The following is a 15,188-nucleotide window of genomic DNA, read 5'->3' as shown; positions in this document are numbered from 1 at the left end:
AATCTTTGCATCAGTCCAGATGGACCTTGTACGTTTGCTGCGTTCTTACAGGTAGCATTCCCAAACAAGCACGGAGGACATAGAGGGAAGCATTCAGTGAGAACAGTGCAATCAGGTCAAGTTCTAACCTGCTATTTAGTGCCTGGCAGGAAGTTTGAGTTTTTGAAACTGTTGAGGCTGAAAACAGATTGAAACAAATAAAAGTGGTTAGACTAAACCAAAATGTACACTTGCCTCTCAGGGCTTTCATGAATATGACATCCAAGTGCTTATTTTCTTATCAAAGATGGATCTCTGCACTTGAAAAACCTTCACTTATTATTATCTGTACATGTCATGAAAACTGTGGAGTGCAGATGAGTTTGTGTTCACAAACCAAATGACACAAAAGTTTTCAGATGCTCAGCAGATTTTTATTGTTGCATTAGGAGCCATCATCAGCAGTACACAGACATGACTGAGGAGAGGCAGTCTCTCCTCAGTTCTTACAGCACTTTGAGATAACACACATTAACTGTAGACAACAACAGGATATACATGATTTCACTCAAGGTGTTACTCAACCTTTCTTTACCTGGTCGGGACTTTTTCCAGGTTGAAGACACATTGTTCTTCTTCCTTCATACATCAAAACATCTCAAACATCTTCCACCTCCACCTGCTCCTTAAACTCCTCCACACATATATCCTCTTGTTGTACAGACACACAGGAAGAGGTCTGAACCCCCTCCAGGCTGAACTCCTTTATAATGAGTTTACTTGTATTTAGTTTCCCAACAACTTAAACATTGTAATATCACGGTGGATATATAAGACAGCAAGCAAAAGCAGAATCATATTGGAAAGAACTCAGGAAGTTTCCTCACACCTGAGATCCATGATTTAATATTTAATATTTGAGTTTTATCTGGTAAATGGTAGTGTCCAAAATGAAAGAGTTGATCCTCTGTGGACCATATATTTATTGTCACTTTCATGACATCAAACAGTAAATGGGACAGTTCAGACTCAGCGGAATAATAACATATATTCTGGGTGATCAGAGTAATATGACAGCAACAGCCACCTGTTTTAATCTAAATGTACATCTGAATGGTATCTCAGTCGGTGCATCATTGATCTCAGGTTGTTGGAAACATCTTTCTGAATTCATTGATTCTCTCTGATTCTAACTGAGCAGGAAACCACTGAAGGTGGTGTGGTTTTCAGCTGCCCAAACATGACTATTTGCAGCCATGCGCACATAAACCTGGTCTCCTTTCCGCAGCTGCAGGACAACTGCATTTCCTCCATTATCAGCTCCATCAGAGCCTGATTGGTGATCAGATGTCATGACTATCATCTCGCTGTTCTTGAAGAGCTCCAGCTTTGATGCCTGTTTTCCTCCAGCATGATAGAAGAAGGTGAAATAATAAACACCGGCAACAGGTGCAGTGAAGGCGCCTGTGAAAACAACAGAGGTGTGTAGCCAAAGAAGAATCATTTCTGGACATGCATTTGAATTTTTGGAGAAGATTCAGTAACGGAAAAAAATGCATCTACTTCATGCCTCTGTGTAGAAAGTGTAGAGAAAATGTTGGTGGGACAATTTTAACACAGGTTTGGAGTTTCTCCCCTTGAAAACCTTTTAGTAGAGTAGATGTCATTTCCTGTATTCTGATGCCATTTAACAGGTAGTTTGATTTTATCTGGTTATAGTAGCATCAGAAATATTATCAGTAGGTTGACATTTTGCCATTTCATCCTGAGGAAGTGCCTCAGAAAACATGTTTGAAGAAAATAAAACACTAAACGTATGTAAATTGATTCAGTGACTAATTTATCATGGGTGTCGCAGCCATTTTACTAGAATGGGAAAAGTCCCACCCACTTCTCAAAATTAGTATGAATGCCCAGATGTATTAAACTACATGTCAAGTTTGTACTGCTACATTGGCACTTCATTGTTAACATACAGTATAATATTACTGATACGTTTTTTTTTGTTTTTGTTTTTTTTTTATCTGTCTGACACTGCACAGGTCATCAGTAAACTATAAATCTTGATAATCTGTCACACTTTGAACAGGTACAGATAGTAATCAGATTACATAAATTATTAATGAGATACAGCTACAGCATATTTATCAGGCCAGTTTGTAAAATGTATCAACAATCTAACAGTTACAGGTGACTCAGGTTGCATGTGATGTCCTTACCTGTACAGCTGCTGTAGGCATCACCGATGTTTGTGAACACTTTGTTGTAAGGCAGAGTTACGTCTGTGTCGAATGGTCCATATGCCTTACCTTTCTCTAACAATGCACTGAATGCTACCTTGGTTTTGCCTGTGTGAAATAACATAGTTCCATCCTGTCATTTGATTAAAGCATTTCTCTTGTAGAACATGATGTATTCCATCACAATACAAACATACAGAACAGGATTAGGGCCACTGAGAATAAAAATGTAGTTCTGACTTTTTTTTCACAAGTCTGACTTTTTGTTGTTGTTAAGTGACCCTTGGAGGCCGAGCAGCCGCAAAATTATAAGATTGAGGTTCATCACATGCATATGAACATTTTTCAACCTTACAGTGCCTTGCAAAAGTACTCACCCCCTTTGAACTTTTCCATATTGTGTCACGTTTTAACCACAAATGTAAATGTATTTTATTGTGATTTTATGTGATAGACCAACACAAAGTGGAGCATAATTGTGAACTGGAAGTAAAATAATACATGGTTTTAAATTTTACAAATAAAAAACAGAAAAGTGTGGCGTGCAAAAGTATTCACCCCCCATCGCACCGCCGCATGCATCACCAAAATGCGAAGCATGGAGGCAAAACGAAGGCAGCAGCACTACCTCAGACTCTGCCTTAGAGGTGGGGAAAAATATCGATTCATTAATGCATTGCAATATATGTTTTCGCAATTCAATATCGATTCAGAAAATCCTCTGAATCTATTCAGGCAAGCAGTGGCCCCGACCACCCGCTGTCCCTCGCCGGACGCCTCTCGGTCCCCGCCTCCAGCAGCTGGAAAGCGTCTTCCCGCGACCTCGCTTGAGGGTCGGAGGGTGATGCGCCGCGGAAACACCGTCAGGGCTGCGGAGGCAGGTAACCGATGTCTGACGCACCGCTCTTTAGGAGACTGTAAACTCCCAGTGCAGCCGGTCTCCCCCTGGCCGCTGCACCGTGCGCCCGCGAGTAGCACTCTCCTCCGGGGAGAGAGGGGGGTTTAGTGTCAAAGTTTTACCCCGGTTATGTTTATGTCAGACAAAAATGTAACATGCAGTCCCAGAAACAATGGCACTTTCTCAGCTTAACTATGGTTGCACTTATTTTATAATTTAACACATCGTGTGCCTTTGTTTATATTTCAGTTTGAACTAGAACTTCCCAGAGGAAACATTTATAATTTAAGATTACTTTTTTTTTATTATTAAAATTATCAACAGGTACTCTAATGAATTATTTGTTTATTACTACTTATTACTGAATCAATATCGAAGCATTTCAATCAGTATTGAATCGAATCGATATTAAATCGAAATGCGACCTAAAGAATCGAAATTGAATTGTGAGGTTCTTAACAATACCCAGCCCTACTCTGCCTCCACCATTAATACGGCATCTTCGTATGATTACTTAGAACAATTTTATGAAAAGGTCAGTGATGATACAGCTGGGAAAAATCTGACCTTTTGTGTAAACTTTGCCAGCCAGGTTTCAAGAAGCAACTCATACATCAACAACAGCAAACCTGAAACGGCAAATTGAACTAAAGCACCCGGCTAGTCTTTCAATATGGAGCCCTGGAGGTGACATGGACAGTTTTTTGTTTTTTGTTTTTTGTTTTTTGTTTTTTTTTGGGTTTTTTTTATCTTGCGAGTGGGACTTACTATCTTGCACGCGGCAGTTATCTATGGAGGACCAAACCTGACATAAGTATAAATAAATAAATTAATAAATAAATGCATAAATAAATACATAAATAAATACATAAATAAATGCTGAAATAAATAAATAAATGTATAAATAAATAAATGCATAAATAAATACATGCATAAATAAATGAATAAATAAATAAATGCTGAAATAAATGTATAAATAAATAAATAAAAGTTTAAATAAAAGAATAAATGCTTTTTATTTATTTATACATTTCTGTTCACCTACATTTATTTATTTCTGTATTTCTGTTCACCTACATTTATTTATTTCTGTATTTCTGTATTTCTGTTCACCTACATATATTTATTTCTGTATTTCTGTGTCCATATGTAAATGAGGAGGTAGGAGGTCCTAACCTCAGTCAAGAGCATGATTGGTTACAGGAGTGTGCTCGATGAGGGTCTACTACTTCTGCCTTACTAGCAGCGCTGATTCCTGTACACTGTACAGGAATGTTGCTGGCTACCAGCAAGCCCGCTCAGCTAACTGCTAGCTGCAGTTGTTGACATTTGTTCATGTAGCTCTGGTTTAGTTATGAATTTGACTGCCGTTCATTTTAACTTGCGAGGGTCCCAGGTGTGCTGGTGGTGTGGTTTGAGAATCCCGTCTGGAGAGAGAGGGGTCCTCAGCCATGTCCGCTAACCAGGAAAAACATTCTGCTCATCGCTCCAAGTCATGTATATGTGTATTCTAGACGAGCGCTACAGAGCACAAATCGTCCAAAAGTGCATGTTGTCAGTCTCATATCTTTGTCGTGAATGTCTGTACTCTCAAATAACTCATGTGTGGAACAGGCTGAGGCATGTGTTCACGCCGAGCGGCTCGAGAGCGGGGTGGAGACCCCTTTTAGCTCTTATGTTAGCTGTTAGCTGCTCGCTGTAGCGCAGCGTCCAGGCTACCTTGTGACACCGGTTACCATCGGGTATTTTTCATTCCGCACTGTTCAAATGGTCGTTTAAAGCCATCATTCCGAGCCGCATACATCGTTATTAAGCTGAAGCTAAGTCGGTGTGAAAACTGTACACTGTCATACAGCCTGCTGGTCAAACAGCCTGCAGAGTACGTTGACATCCAGCCCGAGCTCAGCGTGAGGTCAATCAGCTGTGGCAAATCGTGAGACATCCAGATCAACCTGTGATACAAACACAAGTAGCGACAATGGTTCATGGGAAGCCCAGACATGTATCTCACTCTCGGTGGTAACATGTGTCAACAGTTAACCTGGACGCTACGCTCTTAGCGCTACAGCAAGCAGCTAACAGCTAACAGCTAACAGCGGTGTCCACGCCGCTCTCGAGCCGCTCGGCGTGAACAAATGCTTAATACTGTTCCACACATGAGTTGTTTAACTGTACAGAGATTCACGACAAAGATATGAGACCGACAACATGCACTTTTGGACGATTTGTGCTCTGTAGCACTCGTCTAGCAGTGGTTTGCAAGTTGCAAACCACTGCTAGAAGTGTTCAAGCCACGTCAAAACGAATACACGTATACACGACTTGGAGCGATGAGCAGAATGTTTTTCCTGGTTAGCGGACATGGCTCTCCAGACAGGATTCTCAAACCACACCACCAGCATATCTGGGACCCTCGCAAGTTAAAATGAACGCCAGTTAACCTGTCACACTGGTCGAGGCCATTAAGCTAACTGGAGCTGTTTTACAACGTTACAGAGAGCAAGGCTTGAGATCACGAATCGTTTGCTTTTGTCTAGCTCTCCGATTTGACCAATCATGCTCTTGACTGAGGTTAAGACCTCCTACCTCCTCATTTACATATGGACACAGAAATACAGAAATAAATATATGTAGGTGAACAGAAATACAGAAATAAATAAATGTAGGTGAACAGAAATACAGAATTAAATAAATGTAGGTGAACAGAAATGTAAAAATAAATAAAAAGCATTTATTCTTTTATTTAAACTTTTATTTATTTATTTCAGCATTTATTTATTTATTCATTTATTTATGCATGTATTTATGTATGCATTTATTTATTTATACATTTATTTATTTATTTCAGCATTTATTTATGTTTTTTGTTTTTTTTTATGTATTTATTTATGCATTTATTTATTTATTTATACTTATGTCAGGTTTGGTCCTCCATAGTTGCCATCTCGCACGTGCCAGTTACTATCTCGCACGCGCCAGTTACTATCACGCACGTGCGACACTTGCTGTATCTCGTGCGCGCGAGATAGTAAGATGCAGTGGCACTCTGTCTCAAATGATTGAATGAAGTGAACGTTGTGGTGTTAACTCAACAATGATGGGAGGCTGGAATCATAAACAAGTGCCGATTACTTCCATAACTTGTACTGTAACATTGTTCTCAGTAGCAGTGTCGTATCGTACATAGTCGCCATGTTGTTGCACTCTGACCTCTCTATGTGCAGCGTGTTAACTATGACCTGTCTTATACAACAGCGCCCCCTTGTGGTATAAAGAGCAATAGTATGTCTGTTTTGTATAATAACAGAAGACAACAAACATGTTTAGTGTACTGTGAAAGCCGAGAGAACGTGGTCTGTGTGAGAATGTCGTGGAAAATTGAAGGTATTTTAGTAAATTTAGGTTTTCTGTCACAACTTTCACATGAATATGATACTATATGCACCTGCATCCATTGTTAATCGTTTGTCCTGATTGCCAGTTGTGACTGCTGCAACGTTATTTCATAAATCAATTATAACCAAACTACTACCTTGACAACTCCTCCATCATGGCTAGCATAATAGCCATTAAAACAGCTATTAAAATAGCTATTAAAACACCTGGACACTCATCGTGGATCATCAAAATACCTGTTACATGTACCTCTTACCGTTACACAATAACAATAAGAACCTTTATTAACTTAATTAATTAATCAATTAAAATTCTGAGATGGTCTCAATCCATAATAATAATAAGCCTGCATTTAACTGACTGCACTGTTTAATTACGTCAAAATGCGCTTTAATATCTTGCATGTGCGGCGCGCAGGTGGTCGAGTGGCTAGAGCTCATGCCATATACGCAGCCGACCCCGGTTCGATTCCGGCCGGAGGTCCTTTGCTGCATGTCACATCCCCCTCTCTCTCCCATATTTCCTATCAGTCAGCTGCTTGATAAAGGTGTCCATGCCATAAAAAATTAAATAAATTCAAAAAATATCTTGCACATGCGAGATACTAAGTCGCGAGCGCAAGATACAGTTAGTCACGCGCGTGAGATAGTAAGTCGCACAAAACCCCCCATCCATGCCACCTCCAGGGCTCCGTATTTCAAGGTGTGTGCAAAAAAATCAAAAGACACGGCAACGGCGAGCCAAAACGGATCCTCTACCGGATCCGTTGTCTTCATCTCCCAGCCGCAGCTGGACAACCTGGTTTTGCAGTATATTGTTGGAGAGCTGCTGTTTCTGTTTTAAAACTGATAAAATAATAGGTGTCTGTGGTTCTATATGGGCTGTGGCAATAATTTTGAAAAATCGCTTGCAGCAACATATTGAAAAAAAAAAAAACTATGAACTAGTTCATTTTTGGAACTGTGAAACTATTTTTATTACCATTACCGTTATTATTTTATAAATTATCTCTGTCAAATCCAGTTTGTACAAGTTGATCAACTAAAGAGATAAACCCAAAAGTTGCTCTTGAATACATTCTTCATTAAAGTCTTTAAAGAAAAGTTTTACTCTACCTGCCATCTCTGTTGGTTGATCACTCATGTTGGGATAGCAGGTAGACTGTTTCTCTCTCGTTCTGCTGGTCTCCGGAGTTGTGACTGAGGGGATCTCCGTTGTTGCTTTTATGTTGTTCGATTGATGTTTTGTCACGCCTGTCCCTTATCCAATTAGCAATCTAGCTGATTAAGTTTCAGGAAATGTACAGCCTCCACCAACTTGTTATACTGGTATTCACAAGTTTACTTAGGTCAGTAACTTTCCCTTATGAAACACTAGACGATAGCAAATGTTGGAATTTCTAAAAGGAAAAGTACACCTGAGCCTTGGTGAAGGATTTCCTGTTGGGAGGATTTAATCTTTTTTAATCAAAAAGAGAGACCTTAAATGAAACATTAACAACAGCACAATCAGCAAACAGAAACCCAACCACACAACGAACAATTACAAGAATCATACGTTTTTATGATTCGTTGTGTAGTTGGGCTTCTGAGTTAACAAAAACTGCAAGCAGTGATGAGCAGGCCCTCGAACCATCGCCCATCCAGGCGTGCAAAGGATGTCAATGTGACTTCCTGTATCCACTATGTGGTCCGAGAGCCGATTGATTACGAACTCAATAGGTTGAAGTATATGAAGATTAGAGTTCACCAAGGAAATGTTACGTAAATCAAACTATGATTGCCACCTGTCTGCAGTTGGGGGTAACTGGCATGTAGTAATGTTTTGGGCAGGAGTCTGATCAAATATGTGAAATTTGTGACTGGTCCATTTACACAGAAGCTATAACAACTTCCTGTTTCGTGGCAGTGGTTCCTTGCCACTGCATCGGCATCCAATGAGAACTTACAATCTTCACCATCATAAAGGCGTTAAAGATTTTCTGACCAAATCTGAGGTGGATCTGGTCAACCTTCTAGCAGGAGTTGATAGCAGTAGAGAAACTTGTCATTTCCTGTTGCCACTAGAGGGCGCTATGACTGTAACTGTGGACTCTGAAGGTACACGGCTCAGTGGCAAGAATCAAAGTCCAAAATAACACATACCATGGGGAGACTGGGAGGACATGACATGAACAGGAGCAGGAGCATGAACGGAGGCTGACGCAGACAGAGACAATAGCCTCTTTCACACTGCCATTTGCATGCAGGGGTCCTGCGGCAATTCTCCGCACCCTCCTCTGTGTGAAAGTTTCAGATGCGGAGAGGGGGTAAATTTTGCTCCGGCGCTGATCAGCCACTGGAGGTAGTATCAGGGCAGCATTATTGGTGAGCCGTCCCAGTGTGAACGGATATCCAGAGGCGCGGAGCGAGGGCGTGTCGATCATACAGTCTGATAACTACACAGAAATGCCCCACAAAGTAACGTTACAGGACCAAACAAAAGTAACGTAGTACCTGTAACTGTCTTTGGCAACTTATATGAGGAAAACAAATACCACAGCTGTACGTGGAGAAGCGTCTGTCCTCCTGTCCATCCTCCCGCCTGTCCTCCTGACTCTTCCTCACATTTCTGCTCAAAAAACAGCGTCTGTCACCGGCAAAAAACTTTAACTCACCGAGTGTTTGTGACGAGAATAAATCACCACGAGTGCAGAATCAGACAGCGTCCTGTTTACTGAAGGTGATTATGTATAATTATGTAATTTAGCGCAAAAAACTTAACTCCGTCACTTTCCAGGATGTTTGGTGGGTCAGGATCTCAATCACTACACATTATAACAGCATCCATATGATTATAAACTGTCCGCAGGTTTGGATTAACAGAGGGGAACACCTGGGGAAACACCGACATCATCAACATGACGTGTACCGTCACACCTCTTTAGGAGCCGCAGCACCGGCTTTCTGTGTGAATTACACATGTGAAGGCAGAGATGCTTCGCTCTGTGTGAATCACCATCAGGGGAGAATTGGCGAACCACCACTCTGGAGATAATGCGGAGACGCTGTGTAAAAAGGGCTAATGACCAGACAAGGAGTGCAGGGAAGACACAGACTAAATACACAGACACTACAACGACAAGACGAGGAACAGGTGAGGTGGACCAACAGGTGAGATAATGAGGGGAATGCATGGATGAGAACACTGACAGACAGAGGGAGACAGAGGGAAGAACACAGAAGACATTTAAAGGACACGTGAGGGAATGGAAAATCAAAACACAAGACACAACAAGACATGATACAAAGACATGGACATCAAATACAAGAAACCGCAAGACAAAACCAGACACAAGCACACGACACAAAGAGCATGAATCCAGAGGCAGCCTGGGATGGGACCCACGGGGGCCGGCGGAGGCGGCGTGGGCTGGGACCCACTGGAGGGCATGGGCTCGTAGATGAAGGCAGGGATTCTCTGGAAGCTGGCACAAGCTGCGTGTGCTGCGACCCACTGAAAGCCGGTGGAGGCAGCGTGGGCTGAAACCCACTGGATGCCGGCGGCGAAGGTGTGGGCTGGAACCCACTTGAAGCCGGGCCGCTGGATGGGAAACCCTCCTGGGCCTTGGCAGGGCCACCGGCAGAAGTTGATCGGGAGCCCACGGCCTGGGAGCTTCCTGGGAAGTGTCAGCCTAGAAGCAGACAAAGGGTCGCTGGCGGCTGGTGGCCTGGGAGCCAACGGAGAACGGCTGACAGCGACTGACCTCGGCCAGGCCTCCAACCGAGGAGCAGGGACAGGACTCAGCCGGGCCTCTGACCGAGGAGCTGGGACTGGACTTGGCATGGGACTCTGCCAGGCCTCGGACTGAGGAGCAGGCACTGGGCTTGGCACGGGACTCGGCCAGGCCTGGGAACATGGAGCAGGCACTGGACTCTGCACTGGACACGGCACTGGACTCGGCCAGGCAACCGACCAAGGAGCAGGCACTGGACTTGGCACGGGACTCAACCGGGCCTGGGACCGAGAAGCCGGCACTGGACTTGGCACTGGACTCGGCCGGGCAGCCGACCGAGGTGCAGGCACTGGACTTGGCACTGGACTTGGCCGGGCCTCCGACTGAGGAGCAGGCACTCAACTTGGCACGTGACTCAGCCAGGCCTCCGACCGAGGAGCAGAGACAGGACTTGGAGCAGGTGTCGGCTGGGCCACCGACTGAGAGCCGCTGGCAGGGGTCGACCGGGTCGCCGACTGGGAGCCGCTGGCTGGTGTTGACCGGGTGGCCCAACTGGGAGCCGCTGGCAGGTGTCGACTGGTCCGCCGACTCAGGGCCAATGGCAGGTGTCGACCGGCCCGTCGACTGAGGGCCACTGGCAGGTGTCGACCGGGCCACAGATGAAGGAGCTGGGGCTGAGGCATGGACTTGGGCTGGTAGCTTGGCTGTGGCAGAGGCATGGGCTGGTACCCCAGAGCCTGACTTCAGGGAGCCAGGATGTGGACAGGCTCGTCACTTTCTCGGTGGGGGCACTTTGTAGGCCAGCCAGGTTCCCCAGAGAGGAGGCATTTCGGCTGAGGCTGGAGCTGAGGCATGGGCTGAGGCATGGGCTTGGGCCTGAAAGAAAAGGTTGCTAGCAGCTATTTGACGAGCCCTGCTAGCAGGTTTTGTCACAAGTCTTCGTACCAACGAATAATTTCCAGGCCATTAACTGCTGGGTCCTTTCAGGTCCGGTCGTTCTGTCAAGCCGGGTTTAAAGGTGGAAAACATAAGAGATATAGGAGGTGGACCCAAACGCAGCTACTCACGGGAGGCAAGGATATGGGTAAACAAAAGGCGAGCTTTATTCAATCAAAGCTGAATGCAAAAATCAAGGGAACCAGGTACAAAAACAGACAAAAGGGAACAAAAAGCAAAGTAGCAACCAAGGCAAAAACAGCATGACAAAGTGCAAAGACAAACGCAAAGTTCAGACCAAAAATGCAAAATGCAAGAATCAAAGTCCAAAATAACACATAACATGGGGAGACTGGGAGGACATGACATGAACAGGAGCAGGAGCATGAACAGAGGCTGACGCAGACAGAGACAATGACTGGACAAGGAGTGCAGGGAAGACACAGACTAAATACACAGACACTAACGACAAGATGAGGAATAGGTGAGGTGGACCAACAGGAATTTACAAACTACAATTTTGGCCAATAACAAGATATTTTTTTAATAAAGAAAAAGATCTATATAATATACATTTTATTTTATTTTTCTTTGAAGAAGTTCAACACTGGTGTCCCAGCCAGTGCAGCATGTAAGCGGCTTTTTAGTGTTAGTAAAGATGTTTTTAGTGCCAAACGGAACCGGCTGTCTTGTACGTGAATTTTTTGTAGGCTATTATATTTTATTTCATATACACCATATGTTGATTTATTTAACACTGAGTTAAATGAGTATAATGAGTATAAGTAGTTGCTAAAGCTACTTTTTTTAGCAGTAGTTTTACAAACCACATTTCTCGAGGAGCTACTGCCAGGCTGAACTACATGTCGTTTTACAAGCTACGCTTGCAAAGTAGCTTCCCTACTGCATATACAGTGTTAATATTAATGGGCCCCGGGCCACTCTGCACTGAAAAAATTGGGCCTCAAGGTCGAAAAGTTTATGAACCCCTGATTTAAAGGACACATGAGGGCATGGAAAATCAAAACATAAGACAAAACAAGACATGATACAAAGACATGGAAATCAAATACAAGAAACCACAAGACAAAACCAGACACAAGAACATGACACAAAGGACATGAAACCAGAGTCATGACAATAATCACTTATGACCCATACACAATTGATCTGTTAACATCAAACAGACATACAACCCTGGTCCAATTTGATGATTGTGAAGGCCTTTTTTTCTGATTAACTGAAGCATTAATTGTTCTTTTATGGGTTGACAAGATTCTCCTATTTCTTGAGCAAAATAAACAATTTAACAACACTGTTGGATTATCATCGCCAGACAAGTGAAAACATGACTGTTATTCTGAGCTGTTTTTGACTGATGGCAGTAACTGTGTTGATTAATGGAATTGATAATAATAATAATAGCTTTAATTGTGTAGCACTTTTTAACTCATAGTTATAAAGAGCTTAAAATAAATAGTACAGTGCACAAGTCAAAACCCAATGTACATTCATTCATACATACCTACAAACAAATACAGACCGACAAGTCATGTGAGGCAAAGCTGAAAGAATTTAAGCTGAGAGAATGACACTTCTAGATGCTGGGTATGATTGCGACTATGAATAGATGCCTGTGGCTATACTTGAGAAAATGTCAGCTCAGAGTTTCAGAAGGCGTTGTTTCACAAGGTTTAATTAACATCAACGTCTCAACAAAAGCTGAACACACATACACACACAAACACATACGCACACACACACACACACACACACACACACACACACACACACACACACACAAACACTCTTGTTTTAATTATAGATTATCTGATGCTTCCAAAGTGCATGTGGTGCACTGCCCTCGCAATTGAATTCCCCTTATTTTGTTCATTAATTAATTCTTAATCAACAACAGAAAATTGATTTTTGAACATTTTCTTGGGAAAATGTGGGCCTGCAATGCACCACCCAGTTTACTGGTTTACTGAAGTTTGACCAGGTATTGAGCAGTATCTCAAAGTATTTAGTTAGAAATGGGTTCGTTCCTACAAAAAAAAAAGAAAATACAGAAGCCCTGAATGGTCAGGGTCAAACTGTTATTTATCAGTTTTATCCTGATAATGAGTTACATTTTATTTGATTACTCGAGATCACAAGTTACTTGTGTCAATATCACAGAAGAACAAATGTTTTCCAGAGATAACAAGGTCATTTATCAGGAGAAAACATATCAGATTTATATGAACTGATGATTACATAGACGCTGCTGTGTGTGGTGGGTTTGGGAGTTTCAAAGCAAACAATATGAACATTTTAATAAACTTCTGACATCTATTTATCTATTGATTTGATATGAGTGTATTTATATTACATAAGTATGTGGTGGTTTCTGTATCTGCAGTGACTGTATCATGTTGTGTTCCAGGGTCTCTATACTGAAGGTGGAGTGAAGGCCAGGGTCATGAACTTCTCCTCACAGCAGTGACACAAGGTCCTGCTAGTATTCCAGCTTAGTTAGGAGCAGCTGCAATGCATAACTTACCAGCTAACTACACAATTCAAGGAACACAAAGCAAGTTTGCAACTTGGTTATTGTTATTGCAATATCAGGTCAGGTTATTGGTCATTTGCTACACAGATAATGTTGACGTTAGTTGAATTATGCTTCACACACACTCAGGGTCTTTACATGCAACCAACCATCTTCTCTAACTTGGCATCGCATGACACACACACACACACACACACACACTCCTTCAGCCTAGAGCATATCACACCCATAAGTGATATCACTGAGTACATGATGTGAGCACCACCATTGTTTCTTTGTTCTCTCCTATCAAAGACACAAGTGGTGATCCACTATCTTGGACCTGATTCCAACCCTTTAATCAGCCATCTTGTAGACCCTTTTGATCAGCCATTTTGTTTGTAGTCTTCCTTCGTCCATGCTGTGTGGCATGGTAATTTGAACCCTAGCCACCATTTTGCTTTTGTTCTTCCACACGCACACGCACACGAACACACACACACACACACACACACACACACACCTGTATATAGTACACGTTAGTAAGATTGTGTGTTTTCATCTTTGTGTTAAGTAAAATACTTTGTTATATTTGCAAAAATCGTAATCATGATCTGACAGTAGACGAAAATACAGATCAACTGTGAAAAAATCCACTGAATGTGGGTCCACCCAGTGGCCAGAATTTGATTTACAAGAATCCAACGCTCCCGGATCAACAGAACCAATCACAGCCAAGGGGAGTGTCTGAGAAGTGTCAATTGCGCTCGTGCATACGCTGCTGGTAGCCCCCCTCCCTCGCGCAGTACATACTCGGCAGTGCCCCTGGTCAGATAAGTTCAAGCTCCAACTCAAACTGTAAACAATGGCGGAAAGGCAACTGAGCAGACAAATGCCCCACCATTGTCCACATCAAAAAGAAGAAATAACAAGACTGACGAAGAAAAGCAGTGTAAAAAGAAAGAATTGGACCATGCCAGAAAGAAAACTAGGATAAATATTGGAGCATTATTTGGAGCTGCAGGATTTGTAAGGGCTCAAGGGCAATGCAGAATTGACCGCTTTTCTGCTGGACAAGTCAGGACCCCTGTTTGATATATGTTTAATTTCTTTTAACCACAAGGCTATGTTGGCGGCAGTAACAGTAATACTTGCAATAGCGCATATCGCCTTATGATGTTCCACTCAAGCTATGTAGCTTGTTGGTATATCTAGCTTGTTACCTTGCATGCTAACTCCGGTGCATAACTTTGTCTTTATGGCTACTGGTTAGTAAAAGTTTCTTTAAAGTGACCAGGCATGTGTAACGTTAGTTTGTGTTAGTACGCTCTTAAGTGGCTCTGAAGAAAGGCAGCATGGCAAAAATGTTGCGCTGAGTAATGATTAGCTGTTAACACCATCTACCGCTATGTGAGGAATATTGCTTGTTACTGAGGACATCTACGGTGACTCGGCACTCCTCACTGTAATTTAGTGGTATTGATCAGAAAT

General features: G+C 42.6%; 1 protein-coding gene across 1 annotated transcript; it reads right to left on the bottom strand.

Annotated features, from left to right (window-relative positions):
* Positions 1-391: 391 nt before the first annotated feature.
* LOC115589660 (complement C1q-like protein 4) lies at positions 392-7,703 on the bottom strand. The gene is made up of 3 exons (XM_030430716.1): positions 7,629-7,703; positions 2,199-2,327; positions 392-1,443 (listed from the first exon to the last, which is right to left on the bottom strand). The coding sequence occupies exons 1-3, from the start codon at positions 7,654-7,656 to the stop codon at positions 1,169-1,171; spliced, it is 432 nt and encodes a 143-aa protein (XP_030286576.1). The 5' UTR covers positions 7,657-7,703; the 3' UTR covers positions 392-1,168.
* Between the last annotated feature and the right edge of the window lie 7,485 nt (positions 7,704-15,188).

The sequence above is a fragment of the Sparus aurata genome, chromosome 10, assembly GCF_900880675.1.
Source record: "Sparus aurata chromosome 10, fSpaAur1.1, whole genome shotgun sequence".
Lineage (NCBI taxonomy): Eukaryota > Metazoa > Chordata > Actinopteri > Spariformes > Sparidae > Sparus > Sparus aurata.
Note: the sequence above shows the minus strand (reverse complement) of the source record. Positions and strands in the feature narration are given on the sequence as shown.

Bases quoted from the DNA above. Each gene is read 5' to 3' on its own strand.
- LOC115589660 (XM_030430716.1), bottom strand. From the start codon at position 7,656: ATGAGTGATCAACCAACAGAGATGGCAG. The intron at 2,328-7,628 runs GTAGAGTAAAAC...TATTTCACACAG, and splicing joins TCAACCAACAGAGATGGCAG to GCAAAACCAAGGTAGCATTC. The intron at 1,444-2,198 runs GTAAGGACATCA...TTGTTTTCACAG, and splicing joins TGCCTACAGCAGCTGTACAG to GCGCCTTCACTGCACCTGTT.